Source organism: Rhinopithecus roxellana, chromosome 8 (genome assembly GCF_007565055.1).
Source record: "Rhinopithecus roxellana isolate Shanxi Qingling chromosome 8, ASM756505v1, whole genome shotgun sequence".
In the NCBI taxonomy this organism is placed as follows: domain Eukaryota; kingdom Metazoa; phylum Chordata; class Mammalia; order Primates; family Cercopithecidae; genus Rhinopithecus; species Rhinopithecus roxellana.
Window position 1 is genome coordinate 54,574,543 of NC_044556.1, and position 23,660 is coordinate 54,598,202.

The window sequence follows — 23,660 nt, forward strand, 5'->3', positions numbered from 1 at the left end:
GTGGGCAGGGAATGGAAGGCAGCCCAGGTGTGCCAGCACAGATAGGGACACATGAGGGAGAGTGATGGAATTCCAGAGTAGGGAGCCGGGGCCTGATGATGAAGGACGTGAGAAGTAGGGACTCGATGCTAAAAGAGGTAGAGAGGGCTCTAAGCATGGAAACAATATTCGGATTTGGTCCAGTATTAAGTGCTGAGCACTCAGGATGTGTGAGTGCCGTGGGTGTCAGGGATGCAAAGACAGATACGGCAGGGGCCCTGTCCTGGAGTTGCACAGCTTGTATGTGAGACCGACACAGACACATGACTTCAACCAGGGTGGTGAGCACTGGAGGGCACAGGCCACAGTGGGTCACAGAGGGAGACTGAGGCAACCCAGGACCCTTTTCCAAAAAGAGGTGCTGGCCTAACTGTCTTGTAGCATGAGGGGAAATTAGCCAGGCAAAGAAGGAAGGAGGCATTGCAATGAGAAGAACCAGAGCCAACAAGAGCACCAGGGCCCAGTGCAAAATGACAACATAGGACCTGTGTTCAAAAGGCAGGGTAAAAGTGCCATGCAAAGTAGTAAATATAAAGTTCTTCTTCTTCCATTCATGTTGTGTATGTGCCTCTCTCTCTGTCTCTCTCTCTCCTTCATGGTGTTTTTTATTTGCTATTCCATGCTATTTTAAGTAAAGAAACAGGCATGCCCCCATCTTATCATGTTTTGCTTTGTTGTGCTTCACAGAGAGTGCATTTTTTACAGACTGAAGGTTTGTGGCAACCCTGTGTCAAGCCAGTCTACCAGCACCTTTTTCTAACCCTGTGTGCTCACTTTGTGTCTCTATGTCACATTTTGGTAATTCTCACAATATCTCAAACTTTTTCTTTGTATCTGTTATGATGATCTGTGATCAGTGATCTTTGATATTACTATTGTCATTGTTTTGGGGCATCACCAACCACACCAATATAAAGCAGTGAACTTAATCCATCAATGTTGTGTGTGTTCTGACTGCTCCCCCAACTGGCATTCCCTGGTTTCTCTCCTGCTTCTTGGAGCTCCCTATTCTGTAATTCCTAATTACAATAATATTGAAATTAGGCCAATTAATAACTCTACAATGGCCTCTAGGTGTTTAAGTGAAAGGAAGAATCCCGCACTTCTCACTTTAAATCAAAAGCTAGAAATGTCAGAGCTGAGTGAGGATGGCATGTCAAAAGCTGAGATAGGCTGAAAGTCTTCTTGTGCCAAACAGTTAACCAAGTTGTGAATGCAAAGGAAAAGTTCTTGAAGGAAATTTTTTTTTATTTTTATTTTTATTATACTTTAAGTTCTAGGGTACATGTGCATAACATGCAGGTTTGTTACATATGTATATTTGTGCCATGTTGGTGTGCTGCACCCATCAACTCGTCAGCACCCATCAATTCATCATTTATATCATGTATAACTCCCCAATGCAATCCCTCCCCCCTCCCCCCTCCCCATGATATGCCCCAGTGTGTGATGTTCCCCTTCCCGAGTCCAAGTGATCTCATTGTTCAGTTCCCACCTATGAGTGAGAACATGCGGTGTTTGGTTTTCTCTTCTTGTGATAGTTTGCTAAGAATGATGGTTTCCAGCTGCATCCATGTCTCTACAAAGGACGCAAACTCATCCTTTTTTATGGCTGCATAGTATTCCATGGTGTATATGTGCCACATTTTCTTAATCCAATCTGTCACAGATGGACATTTGGGTTGATTCCAAGTCTTTGCTATTGTGAATAGTGCCGCAATAAACATACGTGTGCATGTGTCTTTGTAGTAGAATAATTTATAATCCTTTGGGTATATACCCAGTAGTGGGATGGCTGGGTCATATGGCACATCTAGTTCTAGATCCTTGAGGAATCGCCATACTGTTTTCCATAATGGTTGAACTAGTTTACAATCCCACCAACAGTGTAAAAGTGTTCCTATTTCTCCACATCCTCTCCAACAACTGTTGTTTCCTGATTTTTTAATGATTGCCGTTCTAACTGGTGTGAGATGGTATCTCATTGTGGTTTTGATTTGCATTTCTCTGATGGCGAGTGATGATGAGCATTTTTTCACGTGTCTGTTGGCTGTATGAATGTCTTCTTTTGAGAAATGTCTGTTCATATCCTTTGCCCACTTTTTGATGGGGTTGTTTGTTTTTTTCTTGTAAATTTGTTTGAGTTCTTTGTAGATTCTGGATATTATCACTTTGTCAGATGAGTAGATTGCAAAAATTTTCTCCCATTCTGTAGGTTGCCTGTTCACCCTGATGGTAGTTTCTTTTGCTGTGCAGAAGCTATTTAGTTTAATTAGATCCCATTTGTGAATTTCGGCTTTTGCTGCCGTTGCTTTTGGTGTTTTAGACATGAACTCCTTACCCATGCCTATGTCCTGAATGGTACTACCTAGATTTTCTTCTAGGATTTTTATGGTATTAGGTCTAACATTTAAGTCTCTAATCCATCTTGAATTAATCTTCGTATAAGGAGTAAGGAAAGGATCCAGTTTCAGCTTTCTACTTATGGCTAGCCAATTTTCCCAGCACCATTTATTAAATAGGGAATCCTTTCCCGATTTCTTGTTTCTCTCAGGTTTGTCAAAGATCAGATGGCTGTAGATGTGTGGTATTATTTCTGAGGACTCTGTTCTGTTCCATTGGTCTATATCTCTGTTTTGGTACCAGTACCATGCTGTTTTGGTTACTGTAGCCTTGTAGTATAGTTTGAAGTCAGGTAGCGTGACGCCTCCAGCTTTGTCCTTTTGACTTAGGATTGTCTTGGCAATGCGGGCTCTTTTTTGGTTCCATATGAACTTTAAAGCAGTTTTTTCCAATTCTGTGAAGAAACTCATTGGTAGCTTGATGGGGATGGCATTGAATCTATAAATAACCTTGGGGAGTATGGCCATTTTCACGATATTGACTCTTCCTATCCATGAGCATGGTATGTTCTTCCATTTGTTTGTGTCCTCTTTTATTTCACTGAGCAGTGGTTTGTAGTTCTCCTTGAAGAGGTCCTTGACATCCCTTGTAAGTTGGATTCCTAGGTATTTTATTCTCTTTGAAGCAATTGTGAAGGGAAGTTCATTCCTGATTTGGCTCTCTGCTTGTCTGTTACTGGTGTCTAAGAATGCTTGTGATTTTTGCACATTGATTTTGTATCTTGAGACTTTGCTGAAGTTGCTTATCAGCTTAAGGAGATTTTGGGCTGAGACGATGGGGTTTTCTAAATATACAATCATGTCATCTGCAAACAGGGACAATTTGACTTCTTCTTTTCCTAACTGGATACCCGTGATTTCTTTCTCTTGCCTGATTGCCCTAGCCAGAACTTCCAACACTATGTTGAATAGGAGTGGTGAGAGAGGGCATCCCTGTCTTGTGCCAGATTTCAAAGGGAATTTTTCCAGTTTTTGCCCATTCAGTATGATATTAGCTGTGGGTTTGTCATAAATAGCTCTTATTATTTTGAGGTACGTTCCATCAATACCGAATTTATTGAGCGTTTTTAGCATGAAGGGCTGTTGAATTTTGTCAAATGCCTTTTCTGCATCTATTGAGATAATCATGTGGTTCTTGACTTTGGTTCTGTTTATATGCTGGATTACGTTTATTGATTTGCGAATGTTGAACCAGCCTTGCATCCCAGGGATGAAGCCCACTTGATCATGGTGGATAAGCTTTTTGATGTGCTGCTGGATCCGGTTTGCCAGTATTTTATTGAGGATTTTTGCATCGATATTCATCAGGGATATTGGTCTAAAATTCTCTTTTTTTGTTGTGTCTCTGCCAGGCTTTGGTATCAGGAGGATGTTGGCCTCATAAAATGAGTTAGGGAGGATTCCCTCTTTTTCAATTGATTGGAATAGTTTCAGAAGGAATGGTACCAGCTCCTCCTTGTACCTCTGGTAGAATTCAGCTGTGAATCCATCTGGTCCTGGACTTTTTTTGGTGGGTAGGCTATTAATTGTTGCCTCAGTTTCAGAGCCTGCTATTGGTCTATTCAGGGATTCAACTTCTTCCTGGTTTAGTCTTGGGAGAGTGTAAGTGTCCAGGAAATTATCCATTTCTTCTAGATTTTCTAGTTGATTTGCATAGAGGTGTTTATAGTATTCTCTGATGGTAGTTTGTATTTCTGTGGGGTCGGTGGTGATATCCCCTTTATCATTTTTTATTGCATCTATTTGATTCCTCTCTCTTTTCTTCTTTATTAGTCTTGCTAGCGGTCTGTCAATTTTGTTGATCTTTTCAAAAAACCAACTCCTGGATTCATTGATTTTTTGGAGGGTTTTTTGTGTCTCTATCTCCTTCAGTTCTGCTCTGATCTTGGTTATTTCTTGCCTTCTGCTAGCTTTTGAATGTGTTTGCTCTTGCCTCTCTAGTTCTTTTAATTGTGATGTTAGAGTGTCAATTTTAGATCTTTCCAGCTTTCTCTTGTGGGCATTTAGTGCTATAAATTTCCCTCTACACACTGCCTTAAATGTGTCCCAGAGATTCTGGTATGTTGTATCTTTGTTCTCATTGGTTTCAAAGAACATCTTTATTTCTGCTTTCATTTCGTTATGTACCCAGTAGTCATTCAGGAGCAGGTTGTTCAGTTTCCATGTAGTTGAGCGGTTTTGGTTGAGTTTCTTAGTCCTGAGTTCTAGTTTGATTGCACTGTGGTCTGAGAGACAGTTTGTTATAATTTCTGTTCTTTTACATTTGCTGAGGAGTGCTTTACTTCCAATTATGTGGTCAATTTTGGAATAAGTGCGATGTGGTGCTGAGAAGAATGTATATTCTGTTGATTTGGGGTGGAGAGTTCTATAGATGTCTATTAGGTCCACTTGGTGCAGAGATGAGTTCAATTCCTGGATATCCTTGTTAACTTTCTGTCTCGTTGATCTGTCTAATGTTGACAGTGGAGTGTTGAAGTCTCCCATTATTTTTGTATGGGAGTCTAAGTCTCTTTGTAAGTCTTAAGGACTTGCTTTATGAATTTGGGTGCTCCTGTGTTGGGTGTATATATATTTAGGATAGTTAGCTCTTCCTGTTGAATTGATCCCTTTACCATTATGTAATGGCCTTCTTTGTCTCTTTTGATCTTTGATGGTTTAAAGTCTGTTTTATCAGAGACTAGGATTGGAACCCCTGCTTTTTTTTGTTCTCCATTTGCTTGGTAGATCTTCCTCCATCCCTTTATTTTGAGCCTATGTATGTCTCTGCATGTGAGATGGTTCTCCTGAATACAGCAGACTGATAGGTCTTGACTCTTTATCCAGTTTGCCAGTCTGTGTCTTTTAATTGGAGCATTTAGTCCATTTACATTTAAGGTTAATATTGTTATGTGTGAACTTGATCCTGCCATTATGATATTAACTGGTTATTTTGCTCGTTAGTTGATGCAGTTTCTTCCTAGCCTTGATGGTCTTGACATTTTGGCATGTTTTTGCAATGGCTGGTACCGGTTGTTCCTTTCCATGTTTAGGGCTTCCTTCAGGGTCTCTTGTAAGGCAGGCCTGGTGGTGACAAAATCTCTAAGCATTTGCTTATCTGTAAAGGATTTTATTTCTCCTTCACTTATGAAACTTAGTTTGGCTGGATATGAAATTCTGGGTTGAAAATTCTTTTCTTTAAGAACGTTGAATATTGGCCCCCACTCTCTTCTGGCTTGTAGAGTTTCTGCCAAGAGATCTGCTGTTAATCTGATGGGCTTCCCTTTGTGGGTAACCCGACCTTTCTCTCTGGCTGCCCTTAAGATTTTTTCCTTCATTTCAACTTTGGTGAATCTGGCAATTATGTGTCTTGGAGTTGCTCTTCTCGAGGAGTATCTTTGTGGCGTTCTCTGTATTTCCTGAATTTGAATGTTGGCCTGCCCTACTAGGCTGGGGAAGTTCTCCTGGATGATATCCTGAAGAGTGTTTTCCAACTTGGTTCCATTTTCCCCCTCACTTTCAGGCACCCCAATCAGACGTAGATTTGGTCTTTTTACATAATCCCATACTTCTTGCAGGCTTTGTTCATTTCTTTTTCTTCTTTTTTCTTTTGGTTTCTCTTCTCGCTTCATTTCATTCATTTGATCCTCAATCGCTGATACTCTTTCTTCCAGTTGATCGAGTCGGTTACTGAAGCTTGTGCATTTGTCACGTATTTCTCGTGTCATGGTTTTCATCTCTGTCATTTCGTTTATGACCTTCTCTGCATTAATTAGTCTAGCTGTCAGTTCTTCCACTCTTTTTTCAAGATTTTTAGTTTCTTTGCGCTGGGTATGTAATTCCTCCTTTAGCTCTGAGAAGTTTGATGGATTGAAGCCTTCTTCTCTCATCTCGTCAAAGTCATTCTCTGACCAGCTTCGATCCGTTGCTGGCGATGGGCTGCGCTCCTTTGCAGGGGGAGATGCACTCTTATTTTTTGAATTTCCTGCTTTTCTGCCCTGCTTTTTCCCCATCTTTGTGGTTTTATCTGTCTTTGGTCTTTGATGATGGTGACGTACTGATGGGGTTTGGGTGTAGGTGTCCTTCCTGTTTGATAGTTTTCCTTCTGACAGTCAGGACCCTCAGCTATAGGTCTGTTGGAGATTGCTTGAGGTCCACTCCAGACCCTGTTTGCCTGGGTATCAGCAGCAGAGGTTGCAGAAGATAGAATATTGCTGAACAGCGAGTGTAGCTGTCTGATTCTTACTTTGGAAGCTTCCTCTCCGGGGTGTACTCCACCCTGTGAGGTGTGGGGTGTCAGACTGCCCCTAGTGGGGGATGTCTCCCAGTTAGGCTACTCAGGGGTCAGTGACCCACTTGAGCAGGCAGTCTGTCCGTTCTCAGATCTCAACCTCCATGTTGGGAGATCCACTGCTCTCTTCAAAGCTGTCAGACAGGGTCGTTTGCATCTGTTCAGGCCTCTGCTGCTTCCCCTGTTGTTTTTTTTAGCTGTGCCCTGCCCCCAGAGGTGGAGTCTCAGTTGAAAATGCAGAAATCACTGGTCTTCTGTGTCGCTCGCGCTGGGAGTTGGAGACTGGAGCTGTTCCTACTCGGCCATCTTGCTCCGCCCTCTTGAAGGAAATTAAAAATTCTACTCCAGTAAACACACGAATGATAAGCAAATGAAACAGGCTTATTGCTGATATGGAGAAAGTTGTAGTGGTCCGGATAGAAAAACAGTCCAACCATGACATTCCCTTAAGCAAAAGCCTAATCCAGAGCAAGGCCCTAACTCTTTTCAATTCTATGGTGGCTGACAGAGGTGAGGAAGCTGCAGATAAAAGTTTGAAGCTAACAGAGGCTGGTTCATGAGATTTAGAGAAAGAAGTCATCTCCATAATGTAAAAATGCAAGGTGAAAAGCAAGTACTAATGTAGAAGCTGTAGCAAGTTATCTAGAAGATCTAGCTAAGATCATTGATGAAGGTGGCTACATGAAACAACAGATTTTCCGTGTAGGCAGAACAGACATCCATTGGAAGAAGATGCCATCTAGGACCTTCATAATTAAAAAGCAGAGGTCAATGCCTGGCTTCAAAGCTTCAAAGGACAAGCTGACTCTTCTGTTAGGGACTAATGCAGCTGGTGACTTTAAATCAAAGCCAGTGCTCACTTACTATTCTAAAAATCCTAGGGCCTTTAAGAATGATGCTAAATCTACTCTCCCAGTGCTTTATAAATGGAACAACAAAGCTTGGATGATAGCACATCTTTTTACACCATGGTTTACTGAATAATTTAAGCCCTTTGTTGAGACCTACTGCTCAGAAAAAATATTTATTATTAATATTTGAGACGGAGTCTTGCTCTGTCACTCAGGCTGGAACGCAGTGGCACGATCTCAGCTCACTGCAACCTCTACCTCTTGGGTTCAAGTGATTCTCCTGCCTCAACCTCCTGAGTAGCTGGGATTATAGGCGCATGCCATCACGCCCAGCTAATTTTTTTTGTATTTTTAGTAGAGATGGAGTTTCACCACGTTGGTCAGGCTGGTCTCAAACTCCTGACATCAAGTGATCTGCCTGCCTCGGCCTCCCAAAGTGCTGGGATTACAGGCATGAGCCACCACGCCTGGCCAGGAGATTATTTTTAAAATCTGACTGCTCTTTGACAATGCACCTAGTCACCCAAAAGCTCTCATGGAGATGTGCAAGGAGATAAATGCTATCATGCCTGCCAACACAGCATTCATTCTGAAGCCCATGAATTAAGGAGTCCTTTTGACTTTCAAGTTTTATTATTTAAGAAATACATTTCATAAGGCTATAACTGCCATAGATAATGATTCCTCTGATGGATCTGAGCAAAGTAAATTGAAAACCTTCTGGAAAGGATTCATCATTAAGAACATTCATGATTCATGGGAGGAGGTCAAAATATCAACATTAACAGCAGTTTGGAATAAGTTGATTCCAACCCTCATGGACGACCCTGAGGGGTTCAAGTCTTCAGTGGAGGAAGTCACTGCAGATGTGGAAATAGCAAGAGAACTACAATTAGAAGTGGAGCCTGAAGATGGGACTGAATTGCTGCAATCCCATGATCAAACTTGAATGAATGAGAAGTTGCTTCTTATTGATGAACAAAGAAAATGGTTTCTTGATATGGAATCTACTCCTGGTGAAGGCAGTGTGATCACTGTTGAAATGGCAACAAAGGATTTTGAATATTACATAAACTTAGTTGATAAAGCAGGTGGCATGGTTTGAGAGGCTTGACTCCAGTTTTGAAAGAAGTTCTGCTATGGGGTAAAATGCTATCAAACAGCATCACACACTACAGAGAAATCTTTCATGAAAGGAAGAGTCAATTGATGCAGCAAACTTCATTGTCTTATTTTAAGAAATTGCCACAGCCCCCAGCCTTCAGCATCCACCCCTCTGATCAGTCAGTAGCCATCAGCATCGAGGCAAGACCCTCCACCAGCAAAAAAATGATGACCCACTGAAGGCTTCGATGATCATTAGTGTTTTTTAGTAATAAAGTATTTTAAAATTAAAGTATGTACTTTTTTTAGCCATAATGCTATTGTACCCTTAATAGACTGCAGTATAGTGTAAACATAACTTTTATACTCACTGGGAAACCAAAAAAGTTATGCAACTCACTTTATTGTGATATTCACATTATTACAGTGGTCTGGAACCAAACCCACAATATCTTTGAGGTATGCCTGTATTAAAAATTTAATTTACTAGCATGAATTATACCATTCATCTTTATATTGTGCAATGTCAGTTTTAAATGCAAATATAAGATCTTTCAACTTTTATGCAGAATCCACCAAAATGACTCATTTCATATTTTGTAGCTCCTACATACATATGTATTTTGTTCTTATTAGAATAGTGGAAACACTGCAGAAAACTAACTCATCCGTTTTTGTTTTACTTGATATATGAACATCTTAACAGTACTCCTTGCCTTAAGCTTATTGAGGAAGGACTAAAAAGAAAAGGAACTATGAGTTGCCCTGTCCTTCCCTCTTCTTCTGTATCAATTTCAGCATAAATTGTTGTCTAATACAGGGAAATAACACAAGAAAGAATATGATAGGGTTCCTTGACCATTTGTGTTTCTTAGAACACCACTGCCTTCTTTCTGCTTTCGGAGCACGATCTGGTTCAAATGGAAAATGTGGCCTCCGAGGCAACACACCTACCTTGTGCTCACTTTGAATCTCACTGAACTCAGGCATGTAGTGGGTCTACCTGCAATTCTGTGCTCATTAGGCATAGCAAACCCTATATGCAAGACAAAGAAGGTGACCACACATATCTTGCATTCTCCTCTGCTCACACTCAGGCTGCATTGTTAGACTTCACATAAAATACAAGTTCGAGGGTGAAAAAAGATGTTCAAGATGGCGACAGCAGATCATTAAATGAAGGGCAGCCCTTCTGAGCAAGGGTCCTGTGTGATTGCACAGATCATACGCCCATAAGGCCAGCCCTGGGTTTATGGTGAATACCATAGCCCTGGCAACTATGGTGAATACAAGCAGCTAGGTATGGGCAAGAGATCTCAAGCTGACAGCCTGAGGGCCAAATTCATCCTAAGATGTGTTTTTATGTTGGATCTGAATGCCTTCAGGTCAGCTCTTCCAGTTCACCACAGTGTCTTCTGCCACCTTTTGTCTCACACTCAGCCTGACTCATCATTTCAGTTCCTGCCTGACCCGTGTAGGCATCTGAGTTTGAGACCTCTGAATGAAGGCAGATGACAACAAGTAAGAATGGTGATGCAGGAAGGGCTGATGTGCTGGGATGGGGACTCTGGGCGGCACGTGGTGGTTGGAGATGATGGGTCATTAAGGGTTTAAGAAGATGTGCATCTTGGAAAAGCAGCAGCACAGGGAATACTGGGGAGAATAAGTTAGAAGTGGGCAGAGAAGAGCCAGAGAGACCAACTGGTGCAATTGGAGTGATTCAGGCAAGAGGTGGTAAGGTCTGAACTATGCCATAGAGGTGGAGGATCAGGGTCAAGATGTTACTCAGTGCTGAGTTGGAGTGTGGGTGAAGGGAAGGGGGATGTCAGGGATGACCTAGGTTTCTGGCTCGGTTGGTGGAAGGCATACCATGGCTTTCTCTGGGATAGTAAATACAGGAGGAGCAAGCCGTGAACTGAAGCAAATGATTTCCATTTTCAGTCCTTTAAGTTTGAGGAGCCAGGAGGACACCCAGAAGGAAAGCGCCTTGTAGGTAGTTGGATGGATTCATGATGCTCAGAATCAGGACCTGGGCTGAGTTGTCGGCAGGAGCTGAGTCTGCAGGAGGAATGAGGAGAGAAGAGGCTGAAGGTGGAACTCCAGAGGGTGACATTTGAAAGCAGGCAGAAGAGGAAGCACTAGCCAAAGAGCTGGAGAAGGCCAGGCAGGCAGGCGGGACCAGGAGAGAGTGGTAGTGGAAGCCGAGGGAGGAAGGAAACGCCTTCTGAGGTGGGTGGCTGGGTGTCGGCGGGAGCGGAGGGTGGCTACCACAGTTTCCAAGCAAAAAGCAGAGGCTTGACTAGAATAAGAGGACTGGAGAGCACCCCGAGGGGCAGCAGTCGGGTTGAGGGGCTGAGAGGCATTGCTGACGAGGTTGGTCGGGGAGCAGATGCCCTAAGGACCCTACTGGGGAGGCTTGCCAAGTGAGCACCGGAGCTGAGAGCCGGGGAGGGCCGAGAAGGCTCTTGCTTGCTGATTTATTTCTTTTAGAATGCTGAGATTCGAGGAGGTTTACATGCTGAGGGGAAGGGCCCCTTCTTTTCAGACCCAGGTAACCTTTGAAACAGGGCCAGCTGCCTCCCAGGACTGTTGGTTAAATGACGGAATACATAGAAAGTGCATAGTAAATGTCAGCGTCACCAGCATCCTTGGCAGCCCTACTCTGGGGAAACCTAAGATGCGATGCAGACTGCACTCTCCTCTCTGCAGTTCCTTTGAACTTTCTCCCATCTTTCTGTCATCCCCCTTGAAGAGTTGTCAACATGCAGTGCCTTCTCTCCAAGGCTGACGGTTTGCTGCCAAGTGTGGGAGCATCTGAGCTGCCCCAGATTCTCAGAGCACAGTAATGTGTCTGGGTCTCATGGTTTACTGGCCTCTTCCCTTGATCCTGTCTTAGATGCTCTGAAATCATTTGCATTTATCCTGTCTGGGCTTGTCTGCAGGGCAGTAGTGTTTACTCTCTCTGAAGGCATGTGAAAATACAGCCTGAGGTTCTAGTACCAGGACAATGAAGCTGCAAATGGGGACTCCCCTGTTCCTACAGAAATAAGGATGCCCTAACCCAAGAAGCTGACTCCATCTCTATCCATTTCCTATGCCTCCAAATTGCCACAAGCTTAGTAGCTAAAAACAGAAATGAACTCTCTAACAGTTCTGGAGGCCAGAAATTCAAAATGAGTCTTGCAGGGCTAAAATCAAGGTATCAGAAGGGCCGGTTCTTTCCAGAGGCTTGAGGGGGGAGAATCTGTTTCTTGCCTTTTCCAGCTTCTCGTGGCTGCCAGCATTCTTTGGCTTGTGGCCATATCACTTCAGTCTTTGCTTTTTTCATCACATTCCTTCCCCCTCTCTTGTGGTCAGATCTCCCTTTGCCTCCGTGTTATAAGGATACTTGTGACTGTATTTATTCAATAGGACCACCCAGATACTCCAGTATAGTCTCCCCATCTCAGAATTTTTTTATGTAATCAGATTTGCAAAGTCCCCTTTGTTTCCTTTTGACCCAGTCACAGGCTCCAGGGATTTGGACCTGGATCTCTCTAGGGGACATTACTCAGCCTAACACATCATCTTCGGAGGGGACTCTCCATGCACTCTGGTGAAGGAGACAGGGAATGCATTACAATCATTTTACTTCTGAAGAGATTAAAACGTTTTGACATTATAGTGGCAACACAGACTTTGGAGTTGGTGGCTGGGCCAAAACCAGAGCCAGGCCTCTGGCCCAAGCCTGGGGCACATCTATAGCCCAGCACTGGGGCCCTGCCACTGCAAAGCCTCGGTGTGAGACGGGACCCTGCAGGAATTTTCAGGGCTGCTGGAGTTGCACAATGAGTCCTGGCTTTCAAGAGTCCATCTGCAGTTTCTGTGTTTGGTCAGAGAGGTGGCGTGGCCATGGCAATCCCCAGACAGAAAACACCTCACCTCATGTCTATCTGTGGGGCTTAGGGGCATGAGACAGGGGTGCCTCTGGATAGGGAATTGGTGTCCTTTCTGGGCTTTGCCAGGGCAGAGGATTGCCCGGTGATGGCATGCTAGGGCTCACCTCAGTGCAGAAGGAGCGTGGCGTCCTTACTGGCAGCCAGGGCCCTGCTTAGATCCAGGGAATGAGAGGTTTTCCATCAGATCTCCGCTGCCAGGGCTCAGTCAGAGTTTTCTATTTTATTGTCTTGAACAGATGAGCTCAGCTCTGGGGGAATGAGGCATTGACAGGGAGATTCTTTTGTTTGTCTTATGGAGACTGAATCTCTCCCCGCTCCGTCAGACCAGGACCTAATAAACCCCACACTGAGCTGCCTAAACCCTGCCAACTGCACCCAGCTATGGGGCCTGCCTGCAAAACAGTGTTCATGCCACTTCCACCCTCAGCTGCCCCAGACCCAGGGCCAAGGACCCAGCTGCTTTCCCCTGTCCTGTCAGCTGCGCTCTCAGTCCACTTCGGGGGGAGCAGAATAGATGGAACGGATTGGAACAGTTTGGAAATGAGGGTGGCCTAGAATTTAGAGAACTCTGGAATCCAAACTGTAGGGTCTTTGTTACTTTTGTCCCACGTGAGTGTCAAGGACCAATTATTCTCATCACCCATCTGTGTTGTCAGTCTTGATGGCAGGTAGGGCAGGGGTTCTGCTGGCCCCAGCTGCCAGCAGGGGGTAAGGAAGCTGTGAGGGTAAGATTCATGTGGCTCTCTCACTGCCCCTTTCCACTGCCCTCTTCCCACCTCCTCCATAATCCACAAGTGTGAAGACAGGAAGAGCACATGCCCTTAGTAGTCACATGTGACTTCACTATCATTCAAGGCTATGTTCAATAATAATATTGCATATGAGCATTGCAGACTGTCAACTTCATCTAGAACCCAGTATAGTTCCAGTGGCCTTTTAGGACCTCTCCTGGGCACCGGGTCCAGAGCCACTCAGAAGGATATTGCTGAGTTCCTGTCCCATCGTGGCCGACTTGATCTCTGAAGGAGGCTTCTATACCCAGAGTCAGCTCCTTATTCAAGTACTTGGTATCTTGCCCCCCAATTCCCCAGCAGGGAGCCCTGGCATCCTGCTCCCAGTAGTGACAGGGGCATAGGCTTGGGGACAGCTCTCTAGGACAGCAGGTGGGCCTCAGGGACATGAATTGCTCTGTTAGGGCTGGTCCCACAGCCTGGAGCGGCTCAGCAGCTGGCAGAGCCGAGTTCCTGGTTACACCCAGTAGAGTCCTCTCCTCTGGCCATACTTCTCATGCTGCGTGTTCACCTCGTGATCAGACGTTTCTGGGTATCAGACCCAGTATCTGGGTGCCTGCAGCAAGCCAGATACTGTATTCTAAGCACCGAGAATGTAATAAGGAAAAGCCACATTCCTTCATCCCTTGGTGCCTACACTCCAGTTGGGGGTGGGCGTGGAGGGAGGAGAGAGAAGCCCAAGCGTTGTGGAGATGCAGGATGACATGCTCTGTAAGAGAGCAGCATTCATGATACCCTGAGAGCTGAATGGAATAAAATAGAATAGGTCCCCAGAGGAGGGCATGGTGTCATAAAAGGACTCTGGATCTTAGGTCTTTGAAGGATAGGACTGAGAAGTCAGAACAGGAGCAAAGCATGGTGGTGTGAAGGTGGCCAAAGATGGGCATGGTGGAGGCTAAAGTGTAGGATCAAGTGTAGGGTGGGTCAGGGGAGTAGCAGGAGATGGTATGGAAAAATGTTTCAGGTCAGGTTATACAGAGCTATTAAAGCCTGCCATGGAGTCCAGACTCTAAATAGGAGGAACAGCAAAGGTTTAAGGGGTGAGGCCTCACTAGATCAGCACAAAACCTCCATCTGCCTCTTCTCCACCAGGAAGGTGCAAGGACACTCTCTCCACAATCACGGGGCCAACCACCCAGAACACATACGGGCGGAATGAAGGGGCCTGGATGAAGGACCCCCTGGCCAAGGATGAGCGGATTTACGTAACCAACTATTACTACGGCAACACCCTGGTAGAGTTCCGGAACCTGGAGAACTTCAAACAAGGTGCGTGATAAAGATCCGACCCAGGCAGCTCCTTCCCTTCCCCACGTCCTCTGTTTTTATCACAGCCGGGCCTCTTTGGGTGGTAATGGCAGATAGGAAGGTGACACTTTCTTCTGATGACTAAAGGACCTTTCCTTGGAGAGCGGTCCCCCTTCCCCACTCCCTCACATTCTCTGCCTCTCAGCGCTTCCCCTCCTCCCGCACTCCTGGGACATGGAAAACCTCCAGTCCAGAAGACCGCCTCCCTTTCCCATAGCCCTTGACAATTTACGAACCACATTCATGTATATTAGCTTCCTGGATCCTTGAAAGAAAGAGGTAGACGGGAATTGTCACTTCCCTATGACAGATGAGGACGCTGAGGCACAGACAGGTTGAGTGATATGCTACAGGATGCTAGAAAGTGGCAGAGCCAAGACACAAACCTGGGTTTCCAGACCCCTCGTTGATCATCACTCACTTAACCACATGGGCTGCCCACCTCCTGCCATGCCACCCTGAAGCCTCCTGTTTTCTCCACACCTGCAGGTCGCTGGAGCAATTCCTACAAGCTCCCATACAGCTGGATCGGCACAGGCCACGTGGTGTACAATGGCGCCTTCTACTACAATCGCGCCTTCACCCGCAACATCATCAAGTACGACCTGAAGCAGCGCTACGTGGCTGCCTGGGCCATGCTGCATGATGTGGCCTACGAGGAGGCCACCCCCTGGCGATGGCAGGGCCACTCAGACGTGGACTTTGCTGTGGATGAGAATGGCCTATGGCTCATCTACCCGGCCCTGGACGACGAGGGCTTCAGCCAGGAGGTCATTGTCCTGAGCAAGCTCAATGCCGTGGACCTGAGCACACAGAAGGAGACCACATGGCGCACGGGGCTCCGGAGGAATTTCTACGGCAACTGCTTCGTCATCTGTGGGGTGCTGTACGCTGTGGATAGCTACAACCAGCGGAACGCCAACATCTCCTACGCCTTCGACACCCACACCAACACGCAGATCGTCCCCAGGCTGCTATTTGAGAATGAGTATTCCTATACAACCCAGATAGACTACAACCCCAAGGACCGCCTGCTGTATGCCTGGGACAATGGCCACCAGGTCACCTACCACGTCATCTTTGCCTACTGACACCCTTGTCCCCACAAGCAGAAGCACAGAGGGGTCACTAGCACCTTGTGTGTATGTGTGTGTGCGCACGTGTGTGTAGGTGGGTATGTGTTGTTTAAAAATATATATTATTTTGTATAATATTGCAAATGTAAAATGACAGTTTTGGTATATTTTTTTATATGGATTGTAGATCAATCCATACGTGTATGTGCTGGTCTCATCCTCCCCAGTTTATATTTTTGTGCAAGTGAACTTCTCCTTTTGACCAGTAACCACCTTCCTTCAGGCCTTCAGCCCCTCCAGCTCCAAGTCTCAGATCTTGCCCATTGAAAAGGTTTCATCTGGGTCTTGCAGGAGGCAGACAACACTAGGAACAGAAGTGAAAGAGGCAAGAAAGAAGTGCTATGTGGTGGGAAAAAAGTTTTAATGTATTGGAGAAGTTTTAAAAAACCAGAAAAATGCCTTTTTTAAAATAAAGAAGAAATTTAAAATCAGCCCCCAGTGCACTTTTGTTTAGCACCGATATGTCTGGCCAGGTGTTGGATCCCGCTCCCGGAAGGAGACGAGGTCTGGTGTTTCTTAGAAATGTTCTCTAACTGAACTGGGCTGCATCCCAGTTCAGTTCCTAAGAGCTCCTCCTCCTCTCCTGACAGGGACTTCCTGGTGGGGGATTTGGAATGAGCTGACCCCCATGTTCTCTTTAATTTTGTGGCATTGATCCCTTCATCTCTCTGTCACACTAGCTTCCTTGCTCTGTTCTGCTACTCCTCTCATCATTTCACCCAAGGTTGGGGAACCTGTTTATTCATTAGCCCTGCTTCTCGAGGGTCTGGTCTTAGGCACTGTTGAAAATACAAAGCTGAGTGAGTGCGACCTTGTTCCCGCACTTCCTTAAGAAGTTCTCAATCAATCCATCTCTCTCCTCCTGTCTCCTTCTCCCCATAACCCTGTCTGCCTTTTCTTTAACTAGCTCATTCAGCCAGGCTTTCCCCTCCTGCCTTTCCTTCCAGGAAAGGGGCCCCTTTCTGAAATGAGTTCCTTGAGGGAAGCGCTTGAGGGATGGGGAAGAACTGCAGCCCCTCCTGGTGCAGGGCTGAACCCTGTGCAGTGCCTGCTGTCCACAAGTGTGATTCTTCCTCCACATTACACAAAACAGGAGATAGAACATCTGAAAAAGCCTCAACAGGCATCTCCTGAGGTTATGAAGGAGGGCAGGACCCAGGGATGCTGCGGGGAGATCTGCACAGCTCTCCTGTTGCAGCTCCCCTCAGCCTCCTCCTGACCTCTCTGTAGGCGGCCTCACTTCCTGACCCCCAGTTAGAGGGTCACACCAGGGAGCACGCCCCTGTGTAGAGAACAAGGTGGGGGGCCACGAGGAACAGCCCTCCAGGGAGGCCGGCTGCAGCTTGTCTGGGTGAATCAATTGGCTTTAGAGCCAAACTGCCCACTCAGGCCAGGTGAGGACACTTCTCAGGTTCCTCCCACATGCTGGAAGGAGGAAGCAGAGGCAGGGGTAACCACAGGCCTGAAGCTGGGTGGTCGGAAATGTTTTCCCTGAGCACAACATCCAGGACTTCTTCAAGCAGCTTTCTTTTGTGGGGTTAAACTTTGGAAACACCAAGACTTAAAATACCAAGATTTAAACAAAGAATGAGTTTCTCCAAAACCTGAAGAGCAGAATCATGACCAGGCTATGCTCCACCTGCTACCGTCTAGGGCGAGCCCTGAGACCTGCACCCTGACCCTTCTGGGCCTCTGCCCTCACCTGTAAAATAAGGGGGTATTTCCCAGCCCTCAGACTTGCTGGTTGAGTCTTCAGCTCTGTAACACCTTGTCAAACTTAGAGCATTTTAATTGCTTGATACTGATGGGAAATATATTTATTTTTTTCCTGTTAAAAGACTTCCTAGCAATATATTTCAAAAGTAGAAAAAAAATTCCTAACAATTTATCATTTCATTCTTTTTATATTCATTGATTTATGTGTACATTTATTCATTCAGTAAATATTTATGGAGCCCTGACTGGGGATGGGAGTAAATAACACAAAGTCACTGCCCTCATAAAGCTTATATTCTAGAGAGTGAGAGAAAAAGAAATACATTATGTGTAATGTGACAGGTGACAATAAAATAAAGCAGGCAAAGATGGGAAGGGAGGAGGTTGAAGTTTAAATGAACAGGTCTGAGAAAGCCATCTGATCAGGGGATATGGAGCAGAAATGGAAGGCAGAGGAGTTGAGCGAATCTCAGACCTGGAGGCTGTGGGCAGGCAGACAGTAGGGAGCTAGAGGCCTGAAGGGGCCCCACGGGCACCCCAAGTGAGGCTGGTGGAAGCACCTACAACCAACTGAGCACCCTGGGCAGGAACAAGGTGCATTCTGCTGTCACTCGGCATCCAACACAGTTGAACACAGTTGGGTGATGGTGCGCAGGCCTTCTTCCTACCTGCCTCCTTCCCCACCGTGGAGATAGGTGTCTGATGGAGAAAACCATCTCCAGGGTCTGGGTCTTAGTCCTGCCTCTCCAACTTGTGTTTTGTGAGACCTTGGATAAGACCTCTCTAAGCCTGTCTGCCATCTGTAAAAAGCACCACATTCTGTCTACAAGAAGGGTAGATTCATGAAGATTCAAATAAAGCAAGGCAAGTAAAAGAGTATAAAACATGCCATTATCACTGTCTAAAGTAAAACTCCTTAACTTGATTTCCCAAACCAGCTCCGCCTTTGGCCTTCCCTGGTAATCTCCCGGTCTCTTGGGATATAAGCTTAGGGGCCCTCTGTTTAATCCCTGCTCCCGGGGTCTCCACAACAACTTAATTACCCAGACCTCAGGTCCTTTCCTCCCACAGAGGTGCCGTGGGACACAGTGGCCTCTCATGGCCAAATCCCAGCTCTGCCCAGTCTGGCTTATGATCTTGGACAAGACATCAAACTTCTCTGAGCCTCATTTTCCTCCTCTTTAAAAAGTGAGTAATGAATCTGTTTTACAGGGCTGTTTGGGGACATAATGAAACAACATTATGAAACATGAGGCAAGTAACAGGCATTCAATACTCTTTGTTTTTTAATTGACATGTAATTATATAGCTTTTTATTATGAAAACCTTCAATCATACAAAAAAATAGAGAGGAAAGTGTAATAAACTCTACACTCCTATCACTAAGATATGACAATCATCAAAATTTTATTACATTTGCTTCATCTTTTCTTTCTTTTTTTTTTTCCTTTTCTTTCTTTCTTTTTTTTTTTTTTTAAGAGACAGGGTCTCACTCTGTTGCCCAGGCTAGAGTGCAGTGGTGCAATCATAGCTCATTGTAGGCTTGAACTCCTGGGCTCAAGTCGTCCTCCTGCCTCAGCCTCCTGAGTAGCTAGGACTATAGGCACTATAGGCACTAAACCAGCTAACTTTGTTATTGTTTGCTTTCTGTAGCAATAGAGGCTCCCTATGTTGCCCAGGCTGGTCTTGAACTCCTGGCCTCAAGTGATCCTACTGCCTTGGCCTTCCCAGTAGCTGAGACTATAGGCATAAACCCCTGTACCCAGCCTTTCATCTTTTACAACATTTTTTGTGCAAATATTTTAAATTAAGGACAGCATGACATTTTACCCAAACACTTTAGTAAGTATCTCTTAAGAAAATTTTTAATATAACCTTAACCTAACGAGATTGATTATGATTCCTTAAAATCAATAACATACAACCCAAATTTAATTTCCCCAATGTTTCAAAAGTTTCTTGTACAGCTGGGACTTTAAACCAGGATCAATCAGTATCCACACATTGAATTATGTTTTTGTATCTGAAATCTCCCTCTATCTCCTCTCCCTTCCTCTCCCCTCCTCTCCTGTAAACTTTTCATTTTGTAATAATTTTAAATTTACAGAAAAGTTGCAAAGTTGGAAAGAGAGTTCCTGCACACCCTTCAAGTAGTTCCCCCTAATATTAGCATCTTGCATAATCATGGTATTTGTCAAAGCTCAAGAAACCCATATTAGTGAATTACCGTCACCTCCAGTTAAGCCTCTTTTCATCTAGAATGGTTCTCCCTGCCCAACCTCTTTCTTTCACGTCACTGATTTACTGATGAAACTGTGTTGGGTTTTTGTTGACACATCACTTTCTGGATTTATCTGATTACTTCCTTCAGGTGTCACTTAACTTATTCCTCTGTCATGGTCTGAATGTTTGTTCCCCCCACCCCTAAATTCTTATTTTGAAACTTACTCCCCAGTGTGATGGTGTTGATAGGATTAGGCCAAGTGGGCAGAGCCCTCATGATGGGATTAAAAGAAGCTCCAAGGGCCGGATGTAGTGGCTCATGCCTGTAATCCCAACACTTTGGGAGGCCAAGGCAGGTGGATCACCTGAGGTCAGGAGTTCAAGACTAGCCTAGCCAACATGGTGAAACCCCATCTCTACTAAAAATACAAAAATTAGTCAGGTGTGGTCATGGGCACCTGCAATCCTAGCTACTTGGGAGGCTGAGGCAGGAGAACCGCTTGAACCCAAGAGGTGGAGGTTGCAGAGTGCTGAGATCGCACCACTGCACCTCAGCCTGGGCAACAACAGCAAAACTCCGTCTCAAAAAAAAAAAAAAAGGAAGCTCCAAGGAGGCTTGTTGCCCCTTCGGCCATGTGAGGGCGCAGCAGCAAGGAATCACGTAGGAAGCAGAGGTGCCCTCACGGGACACTAAACCTGCTGGTGCCTTGATCCTGGAATTCCCAGCCTCCAGAACTGTAAGCTATAAGTTTCTGTTGTTTATAAATTACCCAGTCTAGGGTATTTTTGTTATAGTGATACAGACAGGAGACAGGGAAATACTGGGTAGAAGAGGGCAGTTCCCCAGCAAAGGCCCCACCCTCAAGCCTGAAAACCCACAGACCTAAATGAGGACAGACATTTCTGTTTTTGAGCCCAAAAAGTTGCCTTTTGGCCCCCCACGCCCCCCCTCCCCCCCCCATCCTGCCCCCATATAAACCCAAGACCTTAGCGGGAACACACAAGCAGCTTGGCCGTTCCCCAGCAGGGGACATTGGGACTAGCAGAGCAGCAATGGCGGACCAATGCGGCAGAGAAAGAAGAGGAGGGACGCCTGGACGCCGAGGGGAGTTTATCCGGGGGCGGTCAGAGAAGAGTCCAGCCACTGGGCAGCCCGACTCCAGGGGAAGACCACCTTCCCACTCCATCCCCGACTTCTGGCTCCCCATCCATCTCCCCGAGAGCCACCTCCATCACTCAATAAAACCCTGCACTCATCCTTCCAGTCTGCGTGTGATCCGATTCTTTCGGGACACTGGGCAAGAGCTGGGGATACAGAAGGCAGAGGGTCCATTGAGCTGATTAACACACAAGCCGTCTGCAGACAGCAAATCTGAAAGAGCCTTGTGACACACGTCTACTTGGGCTTTGGGAATCGCAGACACCCGCCCCTAGAAGCTGCTGCGGAACCAGAACCCAAAAACAGATGCGCAGGCTTCTGCACGTGTCTCTAGGAGTTTGAGCCGCGGGGCAACTGAGCAGGCGAACCATAGCCCTGTCTCGCTTGCTGCGAGGGGAATCAAGGAACTCTCCCTTTTCAGTAGCAGTCTGAAAGGCCTAAGACATCCTCTTTCCAGCTTTTGCCTTAAAGTGGAGGTTAGATCTAAAAGCTTGATTAGATTTAGGAGAGACATTTTTGACAAAAGACTTCATTGTGACGCTGTGAACTTGGTGCTCCCTATTTTCCATATTTGTCCTACTCTTTTCAGTGCCTTTTGTCAGCCTCACCACCCTAGGGTGATGCATTGCAAACACCCCATACATGTTCTGCCTGCCTTCTTGGTCCCCTCCCACCCCCACACATCTGTAGTTCCCATGCTGACAGATGAATCTTGCTTTGGTCCTGTCCCTGTAACCACTGTCAGGTTAAACAAGAGTGCCTCCTGGGCAGTAGTCCTCAAGCAGGTTTGGTTTTTCCCTGTCAATATCCCCATGAATTTATTTGGTGGGCTTAGTTCTTTTCCTACTTCTGGATGAAAACTTGGACAGACCCCTTGATTTCTCTGGCAACTCTCAGGTAATAAAAAGTCCTGTGGTCACTTTAAAATAAAACAAGAACAACACAGATTCCACTGGGTAATTGAAACAGCCAGTCCATTTTAATCATCAGAATGTTGAACTTGACTTCAGGTTGCTGCTCCCAGCCTTGTCCTTGCTGAGGCCACTGGTGAGGGGTTATCCACTTCCCCCATGGCTAACTTTGGTGTCTGCCCTTTCAGAGTTGAGCAGAAGAAAGAGGGGAGGACAAAGAGGGCAGGAAAGGTGTTACTCTGCTGGTAAAGTCATAGGGTCTAGCACTCCTGAGAGGTGCTTAAAGTCTCCTGAGCACTTTTGTGGGTTCTTTGAAGAACTCCCCCTTTTTGCTAGGGATGCCTTGTCACTTTCTCTTCACATGGACTAAAGCTTCTCTGTTCTGGCTGATTGTCGTCCCCTTTTCCAGCCCTTAGAAATCTAGGGGTACCAGGCCGGGTGCGGTGGCTCAAGCCTGTAATCCCGGCACTTTGGGAGGCCGAGACGGGCAGATCACGAGGTCAGGAGATCGAGACCATCCTGGCTAACACGGTGAAACCCCGTCTCTACTAAAAATACAAAAAAAAAAAAACTAGCCGGGCGAGGTGGCGGGCGCCTGTAGTCCCAGCTACTCTGGAGGCTGAGGCAGGAGAATGGCGTAAACCTGGGAGGCGGAGCTTGCAGTGAGCTGAGATCCGGCCACTGCACTCCAGCCTGGGCGACAGAGCGAGACTCCGTCTCAAAAAACAAAACAAAACAAAAAGAAATCTAGGGGTACCTCTGGCTGATTCTACTGGTATCTCTACCCCTCTAAATGGTCCACTTGGATAGGACTTAAGATGACCCCATACATGGCCACATCTAGTGCATAGAAAATTCCCATACATTATGTATCCTGATAAAGCTGGAGTCCAGGTTGGTCCTCAGTTAAGTCATCTTTGCTGAAGAGCAGCTAGCCAGCCCACCTTCTCTCATTAGGTCTCCCAAATAGGAATGCATCACTGGTCCACTGTTACCGGCAAACTGCAAAGAATGTGGACTGAGTGCCCCAAGAAGTCCACTTAAAACTCTCTTCCCTTAGCCTTATGATAAGGGGCAGGCACATCCCACCCCAGGATGGAAGGGGTGTGATTTCACAAAGCTCTCTCCAGAGGAATCCTCTTCTAACATCCTCTTTTAAAAAGTTTCCAACTCAATTCTTTTACATTCTTAATGTGGTTGAAGAGTTTTAAAGTCTCTAATCGGTTTCTGGACACCTTCTTGGTGAATGTTGCCTGCGGTCTGGCCCATCCTTTGGAATGTGAGATCTGGCATCTCCTGAGGCCTTGGCTGAAAACTCCCACTCTTACACCCCATAATGCTTTGGCAGTTCCCTCCTCCTAGGATGCCTTCTCAGTCACCCTGCCCTTCTTGACACCTTAGACTGTCCTCAAGGTCCAGCTCCAGTAAAGTCTTGTCCAATTCCCTAGCCGGAGCAACAGTAGCCCTTACTACCATGCATGGCACCAACTACATGTGTCTTTTTTTGCATGTATTTGTGAACAAGTCTAACCAGTTCAGTGAAGTATCTCTCTCTGGAAAAGCAGAGGCTGTTCCTTATTCACCAGGGACTCTCCGCAGCACTTAGCACAGAGCCTGACTCACAATACCTGCTCATTAGGGATCTGTTAAATGAATAAATGAATGAACAAGGAATTCATTTTGGCCTTACAAAATTCAAGGTCACATGAGTGCCTTCCCAAACAGGAACCTGACCAAAGTCACAGGCCCTCCTGCAGTCTGTATTTGGGGAGCCATTCTCAAACAGTGCTTTTCTCAAGGGTACCTCCCCACAGA

General features: G+C 45.8%; 1 protein-coding gene across 2 annotated transcripts in view; it reads left to right on the plus strand.

The window, feature by feature from the left end:
* The window catches only part of OLFML2B (olfactomedin like 2B), a 46,345-nt gene extending 30,078 nt beyond the window's left edge, over positions 1-16,267 (plus strand). For both annotated transcript variants that reach the window (XM_010373616.2, XM_010373617.2), the window contains exons 7-8: positions 14,485-14,661; positions 15,190-16,267. In XM_010373616.2, coding sequence (XP_010371918.1) covers positions 14,485-14,661; positions 15,190-15,791 — 779 coding nt within the window. In that variant the 3' untranslated portion in view covers positions 15,792-16,267. The remainder of the gene's footprint in view (positions 1-14,484; positions 14,662-15,189) is intronic.
* The last annotated feature ends 7,393 nt before the right edge of the window (positions 16,268-23,660 follow it).